The sequence below is a fragment of the Capricornis sumatraensis genome, chromosome 11 (assembly GCF_032405125.1).
Source record: "Capricornis sumatraensis isolate serow.1 chromosome 11, serow.2, whole genome shotgun sequence".
Classification (NCBI taxonomy): domain Eukaryota; kingdom Metazoa; phylum Chordata; class Mammalia; order Artiodactyla; family Bovidae; genus Capricornis; species Capricornis sumatraensis.
The window spans coordinates 42,402,063-42,428,699 of NC_091079.1; the positions used below are offsets into that span (position 1 = coordinate 42,402,063).

The 26,637-nt window shown below is 46.7% G+C and overlaps 1 protein-coding gene across 4 annotated transcripts in view; it reads left to right on the top strand.

The window, feature by feature from the left end:
- The window catches only part of LYN (LYN proto-oncogene, Src family tyrosine kinase), a 109,090-nt gene that overhangs the window by 68,540 nt on the left and 13,913 nt on the right, over positions 1 to 26,637 (top strand). For all 4 annotated transcript variants that reach the window (XM_068983926.1, XM_068983927.1, XM_068983929.1 and 1 more), the window contains exons 8-10: positions 440 to 592; positions 10,193 to 10,375; positions 12,644 to 12,720. In XM_068983926.1, the coding sequence (XP_068840027.1) occupies positions 440 to 592; positions 10,193 to 10,375; positions 12,644 to 12,720 (413 nt within the window). The remainder of the gene's footprint in view (positions 1 to 439; positions 593 to 10,192; positions 10,376 to 12,643; positions 12,721 to 26,637) is intronic.

Here is a 26,637-nt window from a genome sequence, read left to right on the forward strand (position 1 = left end):
CATCAAGTTATTCATCTGGCACATGTGTTGATTACTTGTGGAGCCCTGGCTCTGTTCTGAGGCTGGGCAGGGAGGGGGGGTGTCCCCTGGTGACCTGACCAAGTTCCCACCATTGTGCTCTGAAGAGTTTACACGGACTCAGTAATTAAAACTATAGTCTATTAACTGTGACAACCTGCCAGCCTATGTTTGTCTATTTATTTTATTGTTTTTGTTTTCATAGATTAGTATTACTGATGAATCAAATCAAGTGCATCTTACATTGTCTTTCATTTAAGAATTTCAAGTCATGGTTTCACAGAAGATACACCCATAAACATTTTAAGTTTGTAGACCTTGGCGAGTTGGAAATGATAAAACTCATAGTCCAGATTTCTCTGTAGATAACGGTAAAATACAAAGGATGACTTTTCCACATTTACTTTCTCTTTGAAATTAGAGCAGTCAGATGGCTTGTGCCGGAGATTGGAGAAGGCGTGCATTAGCCCCAAACCACAGAAGCCATGGGACAAGGATGCCTGGGAGATCCCCCGAGAGTCCATCAAGCTGGTGAAGAGGCTGGGCGCCGGGCAGTTCGGGGAAGTCTGGATGGGTGAGTGTGTGGCTTTGGAGCCTGAGTCCCTTCTGGAGAAGTAAGGGCTCCAGCTGATTTCTATCAGTTTTCTCAGAAGCACTGATGCTTTCATTTCCCTCTGTCCACCCGGTGCCAAGAACAAGCCCACACAGTCCTCATGATTAGACTCTCCATCTTCCCTGAGACTTAGGCTTTCTCTTGTTGGATGAATGTTTACAAGGAAGGGGCAGTGGGCGCTTATCCTGGTTTATCTGTCTACTCTTTCTGACTCTCTCATCAGCAGATTCTTTGGACATACGGTTAAGTGCAGGCATCTCGGGGAAAGCAACAGTTGGGTGCCTGTGCTCAGTCGCTCAGTCGAGGCTGACTCTTTGCGACCCTATGGACCGTAGGCCACCAGGCTCCTCTGTCCATGGGATTCTCCAGGCAAGAACACTGGAGTGGGTTGCCATGCCCCCCTCCAGAGGGTCTTCCCAGCCCAGGGCTCAAACCTGCATCTCTTGCATCTCCTCTAATGGCAGACAGGTTCTTTACCACCTGCACCACCTGGGAAGTCCATAGTTAATTCTTACTGTGCTGTAATTCTCTGGGAACATGATAATGGAATCAGGCTAAATCATGAGTACACAGCCTCACCTTGCTCACTGGGGTCTGTGTGAGTACATGGCACTCTGTTTCCAGTCGGGTCCACAGACCGGGGGCGTGATCTTGCTCTGGGTGTGTCTCTGTCCCCACTCTGCTGCCTAAATCATCACCTCCTCCTCCTTGCTCTGTCCACCTTTCCTTTCTTATTGAAGTAAAATTCGTGTAACATAAGGTCAGTCATTTTACAGTGAACAATTCACATTCATGTTGTACAGTCACCACTTCTGTTTAGTTCCGGAATATTTCCATCAGTCCAGAAGGAAGCCCTGTACCCATAATGCAGACACTTACCCCCACCCCCACTTCCCCAGCCCCTGGACACCACTCTACTTCCTGTCTCTATGACTGTAATACTCTAGGGCTCTCACATCAGTGGGATCCTACACACATTTGTCCTTTTGTGACTGGCTTATCTCCCTCAGCATGATGTCCTCAAGGTTCACCCGCATTTGTCAGAATTTCTTTCTTCTATGAGCCAACACTATTCCATGTATGGGTATGCCACAGCTTATCTACTTATCTGTTGGTGGACCTTTGGCTTGTTTCCTTCTTTGGACTGTTATGAATAATGCTTCTTCAAACATTCATGCACAAATTATTGTGTGGACAGGTGTTTTCATTTTCTTAGGGATATACATTCTCCTAGCAGTGAAATTGCTGAGTCACATCATTCTGTGCTTAACTTTTTAAGGAACTGTCTTAACTGGGATCTACTCATTTTTTAAAAAATTGTCACCTCTTTCTCCCCTGAGATATTTGCATTTATTTCTTAATATAGTTTTTCCAAGTCCACAGAATAGGAGCAGGTATAATATACATTGTATCTTCTTCACCTAGATTCACCAGTTAATATTTTGGGATATTTCCTGTATCATTTCTATACATATGCACACAGACATGTTTTATTTTTGCGGAGCCACTTGAGAGTAAGGTGCAGATGCGACGCCCTTCACCCCTGAACGCTCACACAGGCGTCTCCTCAGAGGACTGTGGTAACAGGCCGCACGGTGGTCACATTCAGGAAGTTCTGCACTGATCTGCAGAGTCTAGTGTAGAGTCGACATCCTAATTCCCCTCATTGTCCCAGGGATGTCTCCGGGGCTGTTGGAATCTAGAGTTTGCTTTTAACTGATCTGTCTGTAGTCTCCTTGAATCTGGAAGAGTCCCTTGGCCTGTCTCCATCTTTCATGGCAGGTTTGTCCTTTTGTAGAACGTCTCTCATTTGAATTTCCCAATGTTTACCATGACTTCATCCAGATTATGCCCTGGGTCACGAATAGCATCTAAGTACTAAGCGATGCTGTGTCTTCCTGCATCCCTCAGAGGCACAGAATGATGGTTGGCTCCATTATTGCCTACAGGCCAAGGAGGGAGGGCAGAGTCCCTAGTTCCCAGTCTGAGCCGCAGGTTGGAATAACCGTGTTCGGGGTTGGGTGGGGGGGCCGGGGAGGGTGGAGGCGGGTCAGAGGACAGACGGCTGCCACTTTTAGAGAGGTGATGGCCTCTAAGAGGATTGAGAATCAGATGAGCACGTGATGCTGAAACCATCTGGGGAAAGCGCTTTTGGATATTTAAACAATTTTAAAGAATCTCCCCTAAGGTAATGAATACATCAGTTACAATAGGGAATTAAAATGTTACATTTAAAATAGAGAAATCTGGTAGACCTCCTTAAAATCAAACAGAACAACAGCAACTTACTCTCAAGTGGCTCAGCAACAATAAAATAGGGATGGTGTAAAAACAAGATGAGGTGATGCAAGTAATCATTTAATATAGTTGACAGCATTTAAGAGCTATTGTTATTATTTTAAATAATTATATTATGAAGATAGTCTGATAAATTAGAGCAAAGACTATGACATAGAGGGGAGAAATTGCCCAGAATGTCCCCCCTCAACATGAGCTGTTTCTTGGGTAGTTTCAATTAAACTTTTTATTTTGAGATAACTATCGATTCACACGCAGTTGTCTGCAATAATACAGAAATGAAAATATTTGTTCACACAAACATTTTTATACAACTGTTCGTAAGTAAGAGCATTATTCATAGCAACCAAAGAGTGTAAACAACCAAAATGTCCATCAGTTGATGAATGGATAAACAAAATGTGGTGTTTCCTTGTGACGGAATATTATTTGGCAATAAAAAGAAAGCCCTGACACATGCTACATGGATGACTCTTGAAAACACAATAATAAAGAAATGAAACCAGACACAGAGGACCATGTGTTAGATGACTCCCATTTATGTGAAATGTCTGTGAAAGGCAGTTCTGTGGAGACAAAGGAAATGAGTGGTTGGTTCAGGTGCAGGGGATGGCAGTGTAATTGTTAATAGGGACCATTTTTTGGGGGTGGGGACATGAAAATGTCCTTATAGTTGATTGTGGTGATGGTACCACAAATCTGAATATACCAAAACCAATGAATGGTATGTTTTAAATGGGAAGGTAATGTGGCATATAAATTATATTTCAATAAAGCTATTATAGATGTAAAAGAAATAATACAGAGAGGTCCCATGTAGCCTTTACTCAGTTTCTCCCAAAAGTAACATATTGCAACACTATGGTATAATATCACCGCTGGAATGTTGATGCTGAAAGTTGTTTGTTTTTAAATGGTGCTTTCCCCCTAGTTTTGTGTTAAAGAAAGAAAAGAAAGAGAGGGAGGGAGAGAAGGAAGGGAAAGAAAGAAGAGGAGAAAAATAGTTTTGCTCTGGGGTCTTGTGCAAGTGTGGTTCTGTGAACCTGGCTGCCAGCCAGGGAGCTCTTCCTTCGCTGCTGAAATTACGTCAGTTTGTTGAATGCATTTAGCAGGGGAATGCTGGAAATAAAACCAAACGAACAGAGGGGAGTGATGTGCTACGAATCAGGTCAAAGGATGTGCCCCTCCCTTGTGTGTCTGCACGTCTCATTCTGATCAAGGCTCTGTGTAAAAGCAAGGTCTGTCTGTGCAGCTTAGAGCTGCTGGCAATTAGCTTTAACTTCTTGAGGGATAAATAAGCTGGCTGCCTTTGCTCATGGATAGAAAAAGGACAGCAGATTAAAAATTGCATCCCTGTTAATCAAGTAAGTGAACATTATTGTGAAGCATGAGAAATGACTCAGAGGCTCCCAGGCACACTTTATGGTCTGGATTTTTTCGTCCGAAGCACAGTGGACAAATACTAGGAAATGCCCTGATCTGGGGGGAGCAGGGGTGGGGAGAAAAGAGAGAAGGGTTTGTCCCTCCAGCTGTTTCCTCTGGTCCGTGTGATCCTCGGCCGTCTGGTTCGGGGACCCGTTTTCCTCTTCGGGCTGCTGGACACTGAGGGAACTGACCCATGAGTGACACAAAGCGTGACATTTCCTGTTCCCGCTCAGTCTCTGAAGAGACTTTGGGAAAGAACGGAAACTGATTTTGCGTTGAAGTTTGCTTGATCCATCTTCATGGGACCCAACTGCACTGAATGACTCACCAGCCAGCTTCTAAAAGCGACTGCATTCATCTTTTTGTATTAACGAAGCCACCTTCGTCCTGTGGTGTAGCAAGGCAGCCATACCTGCATTGGAGCGCTCTCTGCTTTACCTATGGCAAAGCAGCACCCACAAAAAATTATTTACTTCCTTCAAAAGATTTAAAAAAATTTTTGCAGCTTCCTTTTATTTATTTATTATTACAAATTTATTTTTTATTCAAGTACAGTTGATCTACAGTGTTGTGGTAGTTTAGCAAAGCGATTCAGTTATATATAAGAATCTTTTTTCAGATTCTTTTCCCATACAGGTCTTTACAAAATATTGAGTAGAGTTCCTTGTAGGTCCTTGCTATTCATCTGTTTTATACATAGTAGCATGTGTATATTTCCATCTATCATGCCACTCTCTGTGACCCCTGTGAACCTGCCAATACCGGGCAGTGTACTGGTAAAGTACGATTTGGTGCTTAGCGCTGAGTAAAACTCATGCCTTTGGTGTAGATGGAAAGCTGCCCTGTCGTGCAAACGTCACAGCCCTGAGCAGCCATGAGTGGAAGCTGCTGTCCTGCACTCATCTGGGTTTGACACAGCTGTTTTAATCGCTGCTCTTTTCAAACTCCTTATCAGCATTTTTAATATCTTTAGCAGCTGCAGTATTTCCTGGTGATTTTTTTCCCCTACGCTTGGAGAGCATTTTTTTTTTCCTCATCCTTGACCCATAACTTCATGTTCTGTGAAAAGTCTCGGTGAGTCCCATGGCTTTTGTGATGACAAAAGGAGACCAGCTAGCCCTGCTTCCCTCTCTCCTGTCGCTGTAACATGCAGTATAAGAAGCAGTCGGAAAAGTGCCTACCACACGACCGTTCGCTTTCACAGCTACTGACAGCATGAAAACCTGTGTGGTGACCACTGAATCACACCCGAAGCCCCTGTTCTCCCCTTCCCGACCACAACCCCACCTGTCCCCCGAAGGCAGCTGCCGTTCTGGCTTTTGTGATCATTTCCTGACTTTTCTTTGTAGTTCTGCTGCTTTTGTGTATGGGGCTGTGTGCACCCAGAGTAGTTTACTTTTGCCCGGTTTTAAACTTTATATAAAAGAAACCCTATCATTTATCAATGGCATTGGAGTTACTCCCATGTTCTGGCTATTAGGAACAAGGCTACTGTGAACGTTTTTGCACTGGTTGGTGCCAGGGTACATGAGTTTCTCTAGATGAGCGGGGTGGATTTACTGGATCACAGGTATGTGAATCTTCAGTTCCAGTGCTCGGCCCCTCAGTCATGTCTGACTCTTTGAGGCCCCACAGACCATAGCCCGCCAGGCTCCTCTGTCCGTGGGATTTCCCAGGCAAAATTACTGGAGTCGGTTGCCATTTCCTCTTCAGTGGATCTTCCTGACCCAGGGATTGAATCCTTGACCACTTGAGCCACGTGGGAAGCCCTCAGTTCCAATAGATGCTGTTCTGGGTTACACCCTCCCCACCCGTGTACACAGGTTCACGGTCAGGCGGGCGGTCACTCAGTATAACTGCTCTAGAAAGGAGCCTGCTCTGTCAGCATCCTTCCAGGGCCATTGAGGATACTGTTGAAGATAGAAGCTTTACAACTCAGTTTCAGCGATGCTCAGACGAGAACCCAGAAAGGACCTGCAGGAATTGCCCCAGCTGTCCTGCTAAGGGGCTAGCACTGCCAGCGCTCAAGATTGTCAGACTTTGTCATTTTTGTCTTGCTGGGTGGTGGTTTCTTTCTCCTGGAGATTTTTTTTTTTTTTTTTTTTTTGGCTTTAGGTCTTCGTTGCTGCACATGGGCTTTCTCTCATTGCAGTGAGGGGGCTACTCTTGTTGAAGCACGAGGGCTCTAGAGCACAGGCTCAGTAATTTGGCACACAGCTTAGTTGCTGCACGACACGTGGAATCTTCCAAGACCGGAGATTGAACCCATGTCCCCTGAATTGGCAGGTGGATTCTTAACCACACCAGGGAAGTCCTCTGGAGACCACCATTGTTGGTTTTCACTGAGCGTGAGCTGTGTGTGTACTGATAATCGTGCGACCTTAAAAGGGACTGGACGTTTTCACATCAGCATTTCTGAGATGTGTGTCTGTCTTGGGCCTGGGGCTGTCAGGCTGTCACACACCAGGTAGAGGTGACCTTGAGGGTGATTCGTGGTGACCATCTGCCAGTCCATCCTCACCTTTTCCTGTCCTTCCAAGAGAACTAGGGAAACAGAAAGAAAAACTGCATGTGATTGCCTCTATTCCTGCTTTCCAAACCACTGAGAAAAGGCTTTTCCAGGAGAAAATCAAGCTCCAAAGTAAGCACATCATTGGAAACTTCCCTGGCAGTTCAACGGTCAAGACTTCACCTTCCAATGGAGGGGGGACGGGTTCGATCCCTGGTTGGAGAGCTAAGATGCCACCTGCCTCACAGACGAAAAACCGAAACAGAAGACAGAAACAGTATTGTAACAAATTCAATAAAGACTTTGAAAATGGGTCCACATCAAAAGTAATCTTAAAGCAAGAAAAAGTAACCACATCATGGAGGCAGGTCCCAGAAAATCAGTGCCTTGGGGGAACTATATTAAGGAGGCAGTGTTTCCCGAAGTGTGTTCTGGGAGATAAAAGGTACATGAAGATGTGTTCTGAGGTTGAGATAGCATGGGAAATGCTGTGGTTAACCCAGCCAGACGGGCATCTTCCATGCTGGGCTGTCTGCACTCCTGCTATGTCTCCTGGGTGAGATGGCATGGGGCAGGCAGGGGTTCCCAGGTGGCTCAACCCAGAGCCCTTCCTTCGCATAGAATCACTGTGTCCAGTTCTCTTTGAAAACTTTGAGAAATAGTTATTTGACTCCTGTGTATTCTTTGTACTTTAGAGTTAGTAAAGTTTTTTCAAGGGCTGCTGCTGCCGCTGCTAAGTCGCTTCAGTCATGTCCGACTCTGTGCGACCCCATAGATGGCAGCCCACCAGGCTCCCCCGTCCCTGGGATTCTCTAGGCAAGAACACTGGAGTGGGTTGCCATTTCCTTCTCCAATGCATGAAAGTGAAAAGTGAAAGTGAAGTCGCTCAGTCGTGTCCGATTCTCAGCGACCCCATGGACTGCAGCCTACCAGGCTCCTCCATCCATGGGATTTTCCAGGCAAGAGTACTGGAGTGGGGTGCAAAGCTTTTCTTTCTGATTATAAAAATAATGCATATTCATTGTAGTAAAGTTGGTAAAGAGTTAAAGGTATGGTGAGCAAAATTTAAATCACTCATAATTAAGCCAGTACTCAGTGTATTCTGGTGTATTTTCTTCCAGACAGTTGTCAGAGTGTGTGTGTGTGTGTGTGTGTGTGTGTGTATGTGTATGTAAGAGTATCTAATAGGTTTATGGTGTGTGGGCTTTTTTGTCTTGGGATAAAAACATTTTATCAATTAGAAAAAATCTAATGAAATAAAATCAAATTAATTAGAGAGAATGGTACAGTGCATATGGAGCTTTGTTTACCATTGTTTTATAAAAAAAAAAAACCTTTTGATTTTAGAATAATTTTAAGTTCTTTGGTAAAGGTAATACAAAGAATTCTCATATACCCTTTACTCAGTTGCCCCTAATGTTAGGTGCTGTTCTGTGCTTAGTCCTCAGTTATTTTGTCACCAATTTCATGGCCAACTCTTTGCGACCCCATGGACTGTATGTAGCCCACTAGGCTCCTCTGTCCGTAGGATTCTCCAGGCAAGAATATTGGAGTGGGTTGCCATTTCCTTCTCCAGGGGATCTTCCCAACCCAGGGATTGAACCCACATCTCCGGCATTGCAGGCTGATTCTTTGCCGTCTGAGCCACCAGGGAAGCCCAAGAATACTCAAGTGGATAGCCTATCCCTTCTCCAGGGGATCTTCCCAACCCAGGGATTGAACCCACATCTCCGGCATTGCAGGCTGATTCTTTGCCGTCTGAGCCACCAGGGAAGCCCAAGAATACTCAAGTGGATAGCCTATCCCTTCTCCAGGGGAACTTCCTGACACAGGAGTCAAACCAGTGTCTCCTGCATTGTAGGCGGACTCTTTACCAGCTGAGCTGCTACCAGGGAAGCCCCCTAATGTTACATATATAGGTTTTGTTTTTCTTTTTATTATTATTTTTAAGCACTTATTTATTTGTCCGCACCAGGTCTTTGTTGCAGCACAAGTGATCTTTTTAATTGCAGCATGTGAGATCTTCAGTTCAATTCAGTTCAGTCGCTCAGTCGTGTCCGACTCTTTGCGACCCCATGAACTGCAGCACACCAGGCCTCCCTGTCCATCGCCAACTCCCAGAGTCCACCCAAACCCATGTCCATCGAGTCAATGATGCCATCCAACCATCTCATCCTCTGTCGTCCCCTTCTCCTCCTGCCCTCAATCTTTCCCAGCATCAGGGTCTTTTCCAATAGGTCAGCTCTTCACATCAGGTGGACAAAGTACCGGAGTTTCAGCTTCAACATCAGTCCTTCCAATGAACACCCAGGACTGATCTCCTTTAGAATGGACTGGTTGGATCTCCTTGCAGTCCAAGGGACTCTCAAGAGTCTTTTCCAACACCACAGTTCAAAAGCATCAATTCTTCTGTGCTCAGCTTTCTTTATACTCCAACTCTCACATCCATACACGAACACTGGAAAAACCACAGCCTTGACTAGACTGAACTTTGTTGACAAATGTCTCTGCTTTTTAATATGCTGTCTAGGTTGGTCATAACTTTCCTTCCAAGGAGTAAGCTTCTTTTAATTTCATGGTTGCAATCACCATCTGCAGTGATTCTGGAGCCCAGAAAAATAAAGTCAGCCACTGTTTCCACTGTTTCCCCATCTATCTGCCATGAAGTGATGGGACCAGATGCCATGATCTTCGTTTTCTGAATGTTGAGCTTTAAGCCAACTTTTTCACTCTCCTCTTCCACTTTCATCAAGAGGCTCTTTAGTTCTTCTTCACTTTCTGCCATAAGGGTGGTGTCATCTGCATATCTGAGGTTATTAATATTTCTTCCAGCAATCTTGATTCCAGCTTGTGCTTCCTCCAGTCCAGCGTTTCTTATGATGTCCTCTGCACAAAAGTTAAATAAGCAGGGTGACAATATTCAGCCTTGGCGTACTCCTTTTCCTGTTTGGAACCAGTCTGTTGTTCCATGTCCAGTTCTAACTATTGCTTCCTGACCTGCATACAGGTTTCTCAAGAGGCAGGTCAGGTGGTCTGGCATGCCCATCTCGAAGAATTTTCCACAGTTTATTGTGATCCACACAGTCAAAGGCTCAAACTCTTAGTTGTGTTATGTGAGATCTAGTTCCCTGACCAGGGATCAAACCTGTGTCCCCTGCATTGGGAGCTCAGCATCTTAGCCCCTGGACCACCAGGGAAGTCCCTAAAGGTTTTAGATAATGTTAACACAATAGGGTTTATAGAAGTTTTTTCTGTCTATAGCTAAATATTCTTCTAAGTCTGCGTGAAGTTTTTGATGAATCACGACCTCCCTTCTGTTCCCTCTCTAGGTTACTATAACAACAGCACCAAAGTGGCTGTAAAAACACTGAAGCCAGGCACAATGTCTGTGCAAGCGTTCCTGGAGGAGGCCAACCTCATGAAGACGCTGCAGCACGACAAGCTGGTGCGGCTGTATGCCGTGGTCACCAGAGAGGAGCCCATCTACATCATCACTGAGTACATGGCCAAGGGTGAGTGCCCGCCCCCACCCGGGCTTGTGGCCGCCCAGCCCTCAGAAAGGACACCCAGGCATGTGATGGCCCAGCCCTCGGAAAGAGAACACTTCAGAGACTCCTCAGATAATTCAGATTATCAGCAGCAGGCTCACTCCAAGGGCTTCCCAGGTGGCACGCGTGGTAAAGAACCTGCCTGCCAATACAGGAGACATAAGAGATGTCAGTTTGATCCCTGGGCTGGAAGATCCCCTGGAGTAGGAAATGGCAGCCCACTCCAGTATTCTTGCCTGGAGAATCCCATGGACGGAGGAGCCTGGTGGGCTAGAATCCATGGGGTCACAAAGAGTCAGGCACAACTGAAGCAACTTAGCACACAGGCTTATTACAAAAACATCAGAAAACACAGGACAATGAAGCCCTTTCATAAGCCACCTCCCTGGAAGTCATCTGTTGTAAAATGAATATGTTGTCTTCCCAGTTTCTGGGTACTTATCTCAATGTACCTGCTGGCCTCAAGAATGAGACCCTAAGCCTAGACGGCCCCCTGGACATCCTTGTCAAATAAGTAAATACAGATATCAAATAAGAGTATTATTGTTTTGGGTTTCAATTGTGAGTTCTCAAAACTGAAAACCAGTTCCTTGTCCTCTTTAGCATTATCTAAATGTTTGGAATGACACTTTAAAACGTAAATATTTGAAAAACTTGGCAAGGTCAAGTTCCTGCATCATCACAGAATCCCTGAAGAAGAGATTTCAAGCAGCCATCTTTTCTCCCACTGCTCTCCCCTTCAGATCAAGGATCTTAAGTCATCATCCTTCTTCCTCCAGCTCAGGAGAAGTGCTAATTAAACTGCCCGTGATTTCTAAAGAATCTTCAGAAGGAACGAAGATGATACCTAAGCCATCATCCAGAATTAACAGTGACCTCCTGAGAATGGAGATTATAGTGTGATGCCATAACTGAATAGGTTAGAAAGATGAATATTGCATTTTCTTATTTAATATATGTTAATATTTCAGAATATTAATATCCCCTGGAGTCCTTCTAAAAAAGAATATTTTTTTAAGCCCTATCAGGGCTTCCCTGGTGGTTCAGTGGTAAAGAATTCTCCTGCCAGTGCAGGAGACACGGGTTCGATCCCTGATCCTGAAAGAGCCCACATTCCACGGAGCAACTCCGCCCATGCGCCACAGATACTGAGCCTGTGCTCTGGAGCCCAGGAGCCACAGGTGCTGAGGCCCATGCGCCCAGAGCCCATGCTTCATGAGAAGCCACTGCAGTGAGAAGCCCGTACCGCAGCTAGAGAGCAGCCCGCACAGCACAGCCAAGAGAACGAAGATAAAAAGATAAACACAGTTTGGAAAAGCCCTATTACCTATTAGGTTGCTGCCGTTCAGGAGCCAGGCTCAGGATCAGACGCTTAAGCAGGAGTTCACAGATACTTGTGGGATTGATTAATAGTTTCTTAACCATAAATGTAAATGGTAGCAGTGCCCACCTGGTATTGAGCAGTTACTATATGCCAGATGGCACTTGGTGTCTTCCCTGAGAAACGCGCTCATCTTCCTTGCAGTCTAGGCTGAGCACTGCTGTTCTGTGTTACGGATCCATTGAGCGCTTACTACCTGCCATCACCCTGGCACATGCTTTAAACCCCTCCTCCTGTGGACTGTGGCAGAGTTCCTGGGAGCTGCTCACTTGACAGGGGCTCAGACGAGGTATAGAACTTGCCCAAAGTCACCCTCAAGTTGGTGCTACAAGTTCTAGAAGAAGGAGCAGGGCGTGTTTTAGAGATGAAGTCCGGGGATGCTGGAGACGATGGCGGTGGGCACACTTGCTCCCTTTTAAGTGAGATCTTACTTTCCTCCAAAGCACAGTTGGTTCATCACATCCTCACTGGGCACCTGGGTGGTGCCTGAGAGCCGTGCTGGGCACAGATGAGTGCCTGCTGTGGTCACGGAGCGCGCAGCCGGGAGGACAGGCTGGTTTTTGTCCCAGAGAGGCCCTGTAGGACGTGGGCCACGGTGGCAGATACAAATGCTCCTTTCTTACCTGGAGCCCGTGTACATCTCACAACAAGGCTGAGGGGACAGGTAGGAGGGGACTGGGTTTGACCAACGCCAGGAAAAGGCACTGTGACCACACAGAATGGTGAAGCAGTCATTTCACCTGATCCCTCCTCCCTGCGCTGCCAGTAGGAATGATCATTTGAATTTTGTTTGGATTTCTTTGTGTGTGTGTGTGTTTGAACTGCACTGATTTGCTCTTCTTCATCAACAGGCAGTTTGCTGGATTTCCTGAAGAGCGATGAGGGGGGCAAGGTGCTGCTTCCAAAGTTGATTGACTTCTCTGCTCAGGTGACGTATGAAAAAGCAGCTGTAAAGTACTGTAAATGTCCCCCTGCTTCATACTCGGGATGGAACTGCACTTTCAGGGGGAAAGCATTAGGGTTGTGTTTCCTAGTAGACCTTCGAAGGACAGGTCCTTGGAGGTGGAGATGGGTGTTTCTCTTGGAATGTGTGTGCACGTGTTGAGTGCTGACATGGATCCTCTTGTGTCTGACCCAGTCCACCTCTTTATACTTGTGTTCATTTCTGCATGAAAGATAGAAACAGCACCACTGAGCTATCACTTTCGGGCATTCTGGAGATGAACTCCATGCAGTATAAGCATGGCACCTTCTCAGTGATGTATATGTTGTGTTTAAGTTACTAAGTTCTGATGCCTCAGTGTTCTGGGAAACAGAAGAACTGTTTTCCTTCCCTCTCTAACCCACTTTCACTCCCTCTTGTTGGATGTGTCTTTAGGATTCTGAGAAATGTTCATTTGTAACACTTCTAGTACTAGCCTCGGGCTGCCTAGGTGGCAAGGAGAGGTGTTGAGGGTAGAGTCAAATGAGCTGGCGTGAACTGGGTGCTTCAGAGCCAGAGGGGGCACACTGAAGAGACTCTGGGGGCGACTGTCCCCCTTCCTGCAGTAAAGGCAAGTGAGGAAGTCGTCCTGCTTAGCCCTCACCTCGTCTGCACAGCTGGGGCTCTTTACAGGTTCCTTATCGCAGTAGGCAATTCAGACGGCATCTGCAACTCCAATATCTAGTGTGGAAAGAAGCAAAATCGTTGTGGGGGCTGGGGAGGCAACCTGACTTTTGAACCCTCTTCTCAAACTCTCTAAGCTGCCCCTGTGTTGCTCTGTGGGACCCCAGGCTCTGGGCCAACAGTTTTTGTTCGTTTGTTTGTTTTTAAGATTTTTTGATGTGGATCATTTTTTGTCTTGATTGACTTCGTTACAACATTGCTTGTTTTATGTTTTGGTCTTTTGGCCGAGAGGCATGTGGGGTCTTAGCTCCCCTACCAGGGATTGAACCTGCACCCCCTGCATTGAAAGGCACAGTCTTAACCACTGGACCTCCAGGGGAGTCCCCAGACCCACGCTTTGAAAACCACTGCTGGGCAGTGAGAGGAGAGATGACTTGGGCTCAGCTCTGCACCCCGCATGGACGGGAGTCAGGAGACTGAGAAGGCAGTGGCTCAGGAGCCTGTTTCACTCTCGGCACCATTATACAAGGCTGGGGAGCCCTGCCAAGGCTGGTGACGTGGGAGTCCCCGTTGGATGGGGACATTGAGGGGTGTCGTAAGAGCTTGTGCACCTGCTTCTCAGAAGGGGAAGGGGGCTGTGGAGGAGAAGGGCACATGGCCTGGAGGCCTGGATGGTCATCCTGTCCAGGTTCTCAGGGTCATTCTTGCCTGCCATTCTGTAGGGTGGAAATTAGCACATTGGGTTGTGTGCTATGTCTGGGTAGGACTTATCTTGTCACACTTGGCTTTGTATCTGGTTTTGTATAGCTTATCTTATAAAACCTTATCTTGACATAGTTCTTAAGGTTCAAGTCAAGGCCTCCTTCTCTAATCTTTAACTTTCAGATTGTGGGTTCCAGGAGGGGCCAGGGAGCAATCGAGGTGCCCACCCGTGGTCACCGTCCAAGCCAGCGTCCTGCATCCAGCTCACAGGATGATGCTCTTCTTCATCGGTCTCAGGCTGGCTCTCCCAGCAATGACTGCTGGGAACCATGTCTAGCTTAAGAGCAGGAGAATTGAGTGTCTGTGGAGGGTCGGCAGCACCAGGGAGCCCCTAGCAGGCGAGGTCAGCACAAAGCTCAAGGTCCTTGTAGGGACCCTCCACAGACACTCAGTTCTCCTTGAGACCATCTTTGTTCACGGGTAAACCTCACCTCGACTCTCCCCCAGCCCTCCCCTCTAGGGAGAGCTACTGAGATCTCCTGTTGTCTGTTATTAATTGTCATCCATTTCGTCTGCTCGTGGCTTTTCTTATTGTAACACTGGAGGGACCTGCACCTTGGCAGTGAGGGTGGGGCATGTATGCCTCAGTTGCGGTTTGAAATCCTACACCGCACGCATCCGATCGCTGTCGACCATGCTGGCCACCCCATCCCTCTGTGATAGTCAGTTCCCTTTATTTATGACTGGCATTCCCCACACTCCTCCGTCTTCATGGGCTTTTCTGAAACCATCTCTGTACAAATAAAGTCATCTCTGAATTGTTTCTACTTTTCCCCTCCATCGTGTGCCAGTAATGAACATTGTCACTTTCCCATAGTGAATAACTTGAGAAGAGTAAATATTCATAAAGCTGCCCCAAGGTGACACGTGGAGAAGGAAATGGCAACCCGTTCCAGTATTCTTGCCTGGGAAATCCCATGGACAGAGGAGCCTGACAGGGTGGCAAAAGGTCGGGCACGACTCAGTGACTAAACACCAATAATCAGTAGGGTGACTCGGGACAGCCAGTGTCCTAGTAATCCAGTCTTCTCAACCCTTACCTCCACTAGACTGTTGAAAGTGGCAAATGGGCAAAGCAGAAGAATTGTGAATCTGAGTGGTATTTGAACTCAAGAATCAGTAACCTATAAAATACTTTTACACTTTCTTTCTTCCATTTGCACTGTCAGTAGCATCAGAGATCTGGGAAACTGAGTGTTCACAAGAGGCTATGGTTAAATTCAGTAGTTTTTGCAATGGGAGACTGAGAGCAGAAATCAACCAGTTGACTGATTCCCAGCCCCAGAAGAATAAGGAAACGGGGGTGGGGGTGGGGCATGTGAGGGGCAGTGCTGGGACTTTTCCCCGACTCTCCTCTCAGCAATTCTTCCCTCTCCCCACCAGCTACTTCCCCATGCTCCTGTCCCCTCCGCAAGCTCCCTCAGGGCACATCAAGATAGGAAGTGAGTTGTGAGAGCTGATTTCATCACTTCCTGTCTCAGGATGAGTTCTGAAAGGTTGCTCGGAACCCCAGTGTCATCGACCAACCCACCTCTCCAGCCCCCCGTCTTCCTCTCCACTTAGTGGAGATTAAGAAATCCCAACTTAGCCATATCCAGTGCTTTTCTTGTATTAAAACCATCTTGTGCTGAAGTAGAAAAATGACCCCTTTGCAAAGGAAGTTTGATACTTTCAAACCAGAGAGACTTTGTCCAACTGCTTTCCAGCCCTTGCCTCATTTAAGAGAAAAAAATGAACTTGGAAAGAGGAGTGGGTGAAATCTGTGGGAATTTCCTTCAGCAGAGATGGAAATGGGCTTGTAGACTCCTCAAACAGAGAAGGAAAGGAAGTGGGGACTTCACAGTTGCAATATGGAGGTCAGATAAATCATCTTGTAATTCAGGGGAATCAAGGCATTTCTTGAGCTTTGGGGGGTATAAAAAGTACCAAAAGTCAAAGAGCACACAGTTATGTGTGAGTAAAGCTGCAATACTGTCCATGGCATTTTCCAGGCAGGAGTATTGGAGTGGGTTGCCATTTCCTCCTCCAGTGGACCATGTTTTGTCAGAACTCTTCACTATGAACCATCTGTCTTGGGTGGCCCTGAACAGCATGGCTCATAGCTTCATTGAGTTACACAAGCCCCTTCACCATAACAAAGTTGTGGCATGCTGCAGTCCATGGGGTCACAAAAAGTCAGACAGTGCTTAGCAACTGAACAACAACAAAACTGCAGTAAGAATGGGAAAATCAAAGTTGCTGTTATAATCATGGCAGCAAGTAACATTCCTTTAACTCTTTCTGGATGATAAACTGTTCTACCTCCATCATTAACTTAAGCCCAACAACCTTGAAAGCATTTATATTGTTGTTTAGTGGCTCAGACGGTAGAGCGTCTGTCTGCAATGCAGGAGACCCGGGTTCGATCCCTGGGTTGGGAAGATCCCCCAGAGAAGGAAATGGCAGCCCACTCCAGTATTCTTGCCTGGAAAATCCCATGGACTGCGAAGCCTGGTAGGTTACCGTCCATGGGGTCACAAAGAGTCGGACACGACTGAGCGACTTTACTTTCACTTTGATACATGTTACACATGGAGGGGTGACCTTGGACTCCAAGGTCACAGCTAGTGGTAGAATTGCTGGGCTCCACCGTGGCTCCTCTGAGTCTCGATAACTGGTCCTTTCCTCTGCACCCCACCGTAGTTTCATGATCAGAGTTGCCCTGTGGTCACCTGCACCTGACATTTTGCTGATGTGTATTTTCCCCTTTTATAGATTCTGATTTTCAGAATTAATAATATCTTTAGTGTTTTTTTTCTTTCCCCCAAAGAATCTCTATTGCCAAGATGCAGGTCTTTGTGCCGCATAGTGATTATGCTTAAGATACATTTTGCCTTCTCGTGTTAAAGGGTAGGACACATTTAAGTTGGAAATTGAGGAACAAGGCAGGTCAGATACCTCAGTCTACTATCATGTAATTCTCAGCCTGTTTTATACAAAAGTCTTTGACATTAGAGTGTCTGAGTCTGTCCTCACTGAAGTATCTACTGATCAATAAAATGGGGTATAGACAGGGCATCCCTTATAATAACTCTGAGTTGGAACCACCAGTCTGCAGAGATGGTCAGTTCCACAAAATCATCTGGACGGATGCCACCAGCAACAAGGAAGTCCCCCGGTAACAGCTGGATGGTTTCCAGTGATGATTCCAGTGGAGGCTAAGCTGGGGCCTCGTCCCCTTCCCTGTTTCGGGGTCTCCTCCTCTGTCCCTGATTCCTGGAATCCCCTTCCTTTGCCTCGGAGCCTCCTCCCTGGACCTGACTGCTCTTCCTCCCTGTGCCCACCCCACTCCCCTCCTGGCCTCTCTCAGTCATGCTCTCCAAACAACTGATACCTGGTATTTCTTGAATGGAATCGTTTGGTCGTTGTTTTTAAAAGCAGGTTCATATTGACTTTTTCTATGCAGGAAAAAATAATGGAAGAAAATGACTTCAAGTGACCTTTACATGAATGACCTTTACCCAAAACCTTTAGATGCTTTTGTAGCCTTTCACAGATGAGTCCTTCCTTCCCCACCCCTGGAATACCTGCTTTAAGACACTTGTGTTACCTCACTACCTGGCTTCATATAATCCAATAGAAGGCTTAAAACTGAGTGGCCAAAAGTCACTCCATCCCCAATTTAAGAGGAGTTTGTTGTCCTTGGCGTTCATTCTGAGGTCAAGGTGGAGCTGGAGGCACTTTCTCCAGCTTCACTTTCAGCCTGGGGTCCTGCTCAAGGGCCAGAAGGACAACTCTGTGACCACAGGGCCACCAGAGCAGAGAGGTGATGCCCAAGGCCACATGGTGCCCCGCCACGGGTGCTACCCTGCAGCCTTGCCCCCTCCATGCACCAAGACCCGTTCCCCAGCCTCCAGCCCCCACAGAGCCCTGCCTGAGGATGTAGCCCCAGATGGTGGGCCCATGGGTCCTGCCCGGCCCCCTACCCTAGTGGCAGTGGGCTTATCGTTGAGCAAGAATACTGGAGTGGGTTGCTATTTCCTTCTGGGGAGCTTTCCGACCCAAGGATCAAACCCAGGTCTCCTGCACTGCAGGCAGATTCTTTACCATCTGAGCCACCAGGGAAGCCAAAAAATTCCTGATGGCCTGAGGGCACACGGCCCCAGCCTTCTTCAGGTTTGGAGCCCACCAGCCTCCTATCTCAGTGTCTCTCCCAAGCCCACTCTTGGAGACCATCCACTCTCTCTTTTCTGTTTCTTTCAGTGCACCTACTGCAGTGTGAATATTTAAGCAGTTTTGGATTATCTCTGTGTCCCAGACACTTAGCACAGTGCCTTGCATGCAATAGGTACTCAATAAATATTTGTCGAATGACTGCACTGACCCACGCAGGGGCTGCCCATGTTCAGTTTAAAACAACAGAGCCTGCTTTGCATGGCTCTGAATGAGTAATTAGAAGAGCCTGTGTTTCTGGTGTTTTCTGGGCCACTCTTCCTGTGGATTTACCCATGAAACATGTTCCTGGTACATTTCTTTCTCCCCTCCCTCCGACCATGCTGACTTCCCTGTACCAAGCTTACATTATTGGTCAAAATCACAGTGAGAGAAAATAAAAAGGAAGTAGAACAGAAGTAGCCGGGCCTTTCTGCAAAGACAAAGAGCTGCCTTGCTTCTACTCTGTGGAATAAAGAACGCCAGGGGGATGAGAGACTATAAGTGAAATGTTGCGCATAGCAGCCAGTGGCAGATGCTTTTAATCGGGAAAACACTTTTAAATGGACGAGTTTTTCCTCTCTAGTGCCATTCAGATTCCTTTGAGGCTGGAATTCAAGGGGTGAAGGGGCTGGCAGGCTTTTCTTAGCAACCGGGGTTTCCAGCCCTTGTTACCTGTTATACACACACACACACACACACACACACACACACACACACACATAGTCGTGTCTATGACGTCACTATCTGAGCTGCTCTGAGCTGGAGAACCACCTGCACACTGGTTGGTAAGCATCATATTATACTCAGGTTGACAGCCCTATGTTTTAGCTGATCTTCATCGTTTCCACACCTTCCATCTGCCCCTCTCTGGACCCCCTGCTTTGAGATCCGCCAGCCCACCGTCCATCCCAGGATCCCTGGGCACTGCCTCTCAGCACAACACTCACCCAGGCACCCCCTCCATCCCCCGGAGCCCCAGCCATTGTTGGTGGCCACCCAGGCATGTAGACCCTCACACTCAGTCCTTCTGTTTCTTGACTTCCTCTCCTCCAGGACTCTGTTCTCACCTGCCAGAGCCCCACCATGGTTATGACCAGAGGCTCTGCCCACAGGCCGCCATTCGGGCCCTCATCCCCCACCCCCCATCTGCCTGGCTCCTGCTCCAGGCCTCCATGTTTCCTCCTCTGCACACCCCCCATGTTTCTTTTCTCTCCTGACCTGGCTTCTGTGCACCACCTGACCCCGCCTTTATCACCGACGCTTGCGTCAAGCCCAGCCCTTCGCCTGTTCCATGTGTGCACACCAGCCGTGACCACTGCTGACGGCAGGTGCAGGCTCTTCTGCTTCTAGACGAGAGTCGAGCTGCCTAGGGACCCCACTCACACACACGTGTTCCCAGACCTAAACCCTCCCCCTCCCGCTCTCTTGGGTCACTTGCTGTCACTCCCTGAGGAGAAGCCAGCACACTCACTCCTTCCTGACTGAGGCCGCCTGCACTGGGCACCAAGTCCTGATCCCTTTTCCTTTCAAGATGTACGTGCGCGTTTAGTCACTTCAGTCATGTCTGACTCTGTGACCCCATGGACTGTAGTCTGCCAAGTTCCTCTGTCCCTGGAATTCTCCAGGCAAGAATACTGGAGTGGGTAGCCATTTCCTTCTCCAAAGGGTTTTTCCAACCCAGGAATCGAACCCACATCTCTGGCATTGCAGGCTGATTCTTTACCACCAAGCCACCTGGGAAGCCCTCCTTTCAAGGTATTGCCCTTGAAATTCTGCCCTGCCGTTTTCCCTTTATTTCTGTGCCGTTCCCATAGGAACTATGATACAGCGCCCCTTCTCCTCCACACCCCTCTCCGGCTGCCTCTACCTCCAATTCACTCCACCCGTCATGACAAAGGTCCTTGAGGGACCATATTCTCTCTTCACAATTCTTCCCCTCCGGCTCTCGCTCGAGCCCACCAGCTCTCGAGCAAACAGCTCTAGACAAGTCTTCCTCGGTGACCCCACAACGCAAGTCCAAGGGCACTCCTCAGACTCAGAGCGGCGTCCTTGATTTCTCTCTCTTCCCAGACGTTCCTCTTCACTTGACTTCTGGGACACTGCTCTCTGGGTTTCCTCCCACTTCAATGGCCGTTTCCTCCTCGGCTCCCAGCATTTAAACACTGGAAGGTCCCTGAAGTCAGTTCTTGGACCTCCTCTTTCTCCAGATTCACCTCCTGAGTGATCTCATTGAGAGCACTGTGTACTTCCCTAGGACTGACATAACCAGTTACCACCAACTGGGTAGCTAAACCATCAGGAATTTTTATCCTCTCACAATTCCGGAAGCCAGACGTCCTACCTCAGTGTATCAGCAGGGCTGCGCTCACTCCAGAGGTTCTAGTGGAGGATTCTCCTGCCTCTTCTGCCTCCTGGTGGTTCCTAGAATTCCCTGGCTTGCGGCAGCATCACTTTTTTTTCACAGGCCTTCTGCTCTCTGTGTGTCTCTCCATGTATCTTCTCTTAAAACAACACTGCTCATCAGTTTAGTTGTTCAGTTGCTAACGCATGTCCGGCTGTTTGCAACCCCATAGACTGCAGCATTCCAGGCCTCCCTGTCCTTCACTGTCTCCTGGAGTTTGCTCAGATTCATGTCCATTGAGTCAGTGATGCCATCCAACCATCTCACCATCTAACTCCCCCTTCTCCTGGCCTCAGTTTTGATTTAGGGCCACCCTAAATGCAGGATGCTTCCCTGATGGCTCAGACGGTAAAGAATCTGCCTACCAATATAGGACACCTGGGTTTGATCCCTGGATTGGGAAGATCCCCTGGAGGAGGCTATGGCTACACACTCCATTATTCTTGCCTAGAGAATTCTGTGGACAGAGAGGACCCTGTCAGGCAACAGTCCAGGGGGTTGCAAGAGAGTCAGACATGACTGAAGCAACTTAGCAGGCATGCACTGTTTCTTTATTGCCAGTTGTGTTTATTTAGTATAGATGAAATCATGCATCTTTTCCTATATTTATTCTTTGTTTGCAGTTTATTTTTCTGGGAATTCTTTCTTTAAGCTTTTAACCATTTTTCTTGTTGTTGTTATTAGTTCATCATTATCCATCCTTTCTAACTATTCTTTTCATTGCATATCAGCTTTGTACCATATGTGCTGTGTTATATGTATTGAACTGAATATTACAGTTTTTCATTTAATTAAAAACTCTCCAGGGACTTCCCTCGTGGTTCGGTGGCTAGGCCCCATGCTCCCAATGCAGGGGGTCCGGGTTTGATCTTTGATCCAGGAAACTAGATCCCACATGATGCAGCGAAGACCCAACACAGCCAAATAAATAAATATAAACTAAGCCTTTTTTTAGTTTTAATTCTCCATCAACATGTATGTACCTATTAAAGTATAATATTCTATTCCTGTAACTGTATCGTGATTTCCTTACCATTCTTTGGTTTATGTTTGGGGAATCTCCACTTTTCCATTAATACAAGTAACAAAACCTTGCTTTACTTACTGCACCTGTTTCATTATGCCCCAGTTGCCACAGAATAAGATCAGAGTAGGAATGTTTTCGAGTCATTGACAGTTTTAGTTTTCATTGAGCAGATGTGCACGTTTGCATCCTGCGACTTGTCCCTCTGCTGGAGGTGTGTGGGGCAAACCCTGTCAGGCCACATTCCTCCTAAGAGGCAACACTGATCCAGCCATCACACCTCTTCTCTTCTGCAAAAGCTTGGGGAGAAGAACCAGTGGCTTTTCTCTCATTCCTCCATCCTCGGGATAAGTTGAGAATGTTTTGCTTCCTTCTTTTCCTTCCAAGGTGATAAGCATGGTTCATTAGCCGCAGGTCAGAGTATGTCGTCTTGATAGCAGTAGCGGCAGTGAAACTGATGCAGAAGAGAGGACAGTAAGTGAAGGAGATTTCTGATCTTAGTGTCGGTTATTCACTGCCCTCTCCTGGGGGTACAGCGTGGGGAGTCCCTGACCTGACTGGGAGGAGGTGATCCTCAACAGGTCATCCCTTTTCAGCCTCAGGCAGCTGATACCAGGGAGCCCATCAGTGGACATGGAGTCCAGCTCCAGATCCTCCCAAGGGCTGTGGCAGCCACTCAGCAGGGAAGGCAGTGTGCGCGAGGCTGCACTTGGGCACCTGTGGGTGCCCATTTTCCCAAAGTAAAAAAAAAAAAAATTGATTAAAAAAAAGGAAATCACTACTATTTGCTATGATCCCATTTCATCTTTTTTTTTTTAACCATTTAAACTTTTTATTTTATACTGGAGTATAGCCAATTAACAATATTATGATAGTTTCAGGTGGACAGCAGAGGGACTCAGCCATACATATATGTGTATCCATTCTCCCCCAAACTCTCCTCCCATCCAGGCTGCCGCGTAGCACTGAGCAGAGATCCATGTGCTATAGAGTAGGATGTATTAATGCTAGGAATCATTCATCTCCATCTTGCATTGAGTGGTCTTGCATTCTCCTTTTCAGTCTCATCTGGACGCTCTCAGGTGATGCTATTCTTATTGCATTTCACAGAGTAGAAAAGTTGAGATTTTGAGAAGAAACTTGCCCCTGTTTTGTATAAAACCCAAGATGACTCCTTGTGAGTCTCTGACCCATAGTCACAGCCGGCTGACTATCTTCTGAGGCGTCACTGGTCTACTTCCTGCTGATCCTGCTTGTGTATTCACATCACGGCCGGGTCTATTTGAGGTTAGATTGAGGAGTGGCCTGGGGAGGAAGTGGTATGGGAGGAGCCCTGACCACTGCCCAGTTTGACTTGGTCCCCGCAGGTGTGCATGGGCGTCCCTGGCGAGGGTGCCACCACAAGCTGTAGAATGCACTGCACAGCCTCTCTGCTGCATGCAGCAGGCTCTCCACCTTCTGTTCCTGCTTTCCTGCAGCTGGAAGCTCCCTGTTTTATGTTTCAACTGTGATAAAATACACACAACGTAAAGTCTACCATTTCATCCATTATTAAACGCACACTTCAGTGGCATCCGGTTGGCAGTGGCATTCCCACTGCTATGTGGACATCACTGCCATCTATCTTCAGAACCCTTTTCATCTTGCAGAACTGACACTGTGCACCCATGAAACGTTAATTCCGCTCCTCCCTCCCACCGGCCCTCAGCAGCCATTATTCGCCTTTCTGTGCATTTGATCCTCTAAGTACCGTGCGTGAGTGGAATCGTTCAGTATTTGCCCTTCTTAATGATTTATGGCTTATTTACTTCTCTTAGCTTACTGTCCTCAGGGTTTATCCATGTTGTAGTCTGTGTTAGAATTCTATTCCTTCTTATGGCTGAATCATACTCCATTGTTCGTATAGACTGCAAATTTTTTTTTTTTTTAATTTTGTCCACTGATGGACAGTTGAGTTGTTTCTACCTTTTGGCTATTGTGAATAATGCTCCTATGATCGGGGGTGCATCTGTCCAAGACTGTGCAAATATTAACTATTTACTTTTGGTTCTTTGTGCTTTATACCCAGTAGTGGAATTGATGGATTGTGCAGTAATCCTATGTTGAATTTTTTGAGGAACATTCATTCTGGTTTCCACAGTGGCTGTGCTATTCTACATTCCCATCAGCAATAGCTAATTTCTCCACTTCCTCAACACTGTTTATTTTCTTTTTGTTGTTGTTGTTTGACTGTGTTTATAACAACCATCCTAATGGATGTGAGCTGGTCCAATAAGTATTTGCAGCAGAAGGTCTATGAGAATTAGTTGACAAATGGTTCTTTCTTTTCTGCTAATGAAGGTAAATCTCTTTGATGGAAACTTACTGCTTTAAGTATGATTATTTTGTGATGTTGTCTGTGTGGAAATTGTGTCTTCCTGAGGCTTTGTGGGTACTTGCATGCTTTTGGATTGATTTTTTTTTTTTTTTAATTTGGCTTAACTGGGTCTTCACTGAGGCATGAAGAATTCTCTAGTTACAATGCACGGGCTGTCTAGTTGCCCCATAGCATGTGTGATATTAGTTCCCCAACCAGGGATCAAACCCTATCTCCTGCACTGGGAAACACATTCTTAACCACTGGATCACCAGGGAAGTCCCTGAACCGATTAAATTTTGATCTGTCAGAGAACCTCACCAGCCCTGAGTTTGTATGTGTCAAACTCTGCCCTCATCTTTCAGCTATGAAGATATTACAGACGGCACACTTTAGTGTGGCCACTTGTTAAATGATCTAGTTATTATTTCTCCTTTCTCCCCTTTCCCCTGATGTCAACTTGCAAGCATTCTACTGTTTGTAGCCCTTTTAAAAGGAAAAAGCTAGTACAGATACATAATTAAGGGCAGAGGGGGTAGGACCAGCCAGCTTTGGATTCAAATCCAAGTCTGTGTAGGAAAAAAATCTTAACTTCTCCAAGACTCCGCTTTCTCATCTTTACTAGGAATCTTGGCAGCTTCACAGGCTTATTTTAGGGATTATAAATGCCTGGCAAGGTGCCTGGGCGGAGTAAGCAGCCAATACTGGTAGCTGTCATCATCACCGTCACTATTATCATCATCGCCGTCACTGTCCCCACCATCCTCCTTGTTGCCTCCATTGTCATCACCATCAGCATCAAAGCCATAGTTTCCAGTATTTCTTAGAAGTTTTGCTGGAAAAAGAGGAATAAAGAAGAATATTTTAATAACCCAATAAAGCTAAAACATAATTTCTAAGAAATGTGATGCTCCAGCATAGCAAGGAATGAGCTCTCTAAGCCATCACTTCCTTCATCCAAATTATGGACTAAAGAGTGCAGGGATCCAGTATGGAGGCTCAGTGAATATTGATAGAAAAGTACGTCTGTGGAAAGTATCACCTGCCACAAAGCAAATGCTGGGCCGTTTGGAGGACCAAGGAAATGCGTTCTTACTTAAACTTTCTTTTTGAAGACGGTTTTCTCTTCATTGTATTTTCCTTTTGTCACGAAATGGTCTTTTCAGATCCATTTAGGATTAACCCCAGGGTGATGGAGAGAACCCTTCAGAGAGGCTTGAGAGGCTTTTACCCTTTGGTTCAGTTCCAGCTTATTAATATTAACACTATTATTATTTTGTAATCTCCCTAGGGTTTTTGCAAGCGATTAATTATTTGAATTCCATTTTTCCCAAGTGTAGGAAGAAAATATGTATCTAGAGAGTAAGGCAAACCATGCCTCATGGGACAGGTGCCACGACATGCCACAAGAGAACCAAAGTTCAGTCTTTCCTGCTTTCTGGCAGACTTCTTGCTCTTTCTCTGTCACTGCTCATCTAAGTGACAAATGTTTTCCAACTGGCCAATTCGAAGACAGGCTGGGTTTTCAGTTCCAGTTTTCTTTCGGGCTGGAATTTCCTGGGGCAGATTTTAGCTTTGCTTGAGAAAACACATCAAGTCCGTCAATTAGGTTCCTTTATTCCATCCGCTCTGTTTCATGTGGGCTCTGCTCATTAAAATTTTACAAATCACTCATTGAGAAGATAACCTGTTACTCACCCGTTTCTCAGAACAGCGGCTTCCCAGTATTTGGGGTCAGAGCCTCCTCTCTGGTCCTGTCTGGGAAGCTGATTGGCAGTCGCCCAATGGTCACACTTTTCCTTCTCACAGCATGTTGAAAGGCCTCCCTGGAGAACAGCCAGAGGCTGGGGTCTGCTTATTTAGCACCAAGGTGAGATTGGGGCTTTCCTAACGGCTCAGTGGTACAGAGCCATTGCGGGTCTCCGCCTGCAATGCAGGAGACCCAGGTTCGAGCCCCAGATCGGGAAGATCCCCTCAAGAGGGAAATGGCTACCTGCTGCAGTAGTCTTGCCTGGAGAATCCCATGGACAGAGGAACCTGATGGGCTACAGTCCATGGGTTCTCAAAGAGCTGGACATGACTGAAGTGACTGAGCATGCATGCATGCAAGATGAGATTGACCTCTAACTCAGGAAGCACCATTTTTAATGTCTTCTCAGTGCCTAGAACTTTTGCTGGGTACCAGATGCCTGGGAAATGTTGCCAGAAGCTGCTGGGTTACTGCTCAGGTGGGGGTCCCAGCGGTTCACTTCCAAGTGGTTCCTCCCTGTCTTCTTGGGATACTGTACACGCACGTGCACACACACACACACACACACACACTTGCACACAGAAACATTAAAGAGAGAAAATGTCACCATATATTTCCACTGATGATAGAAAAAGAGGAACTAGACATGTAAGCCTGCCACGCTGTTTGACCTCAGGAAATGGCCAGCCCATGTGACCGTCAATCAAGGTAGCTTTAAACCAAGAGTCCAGACACATCACCAACCTTGTCTC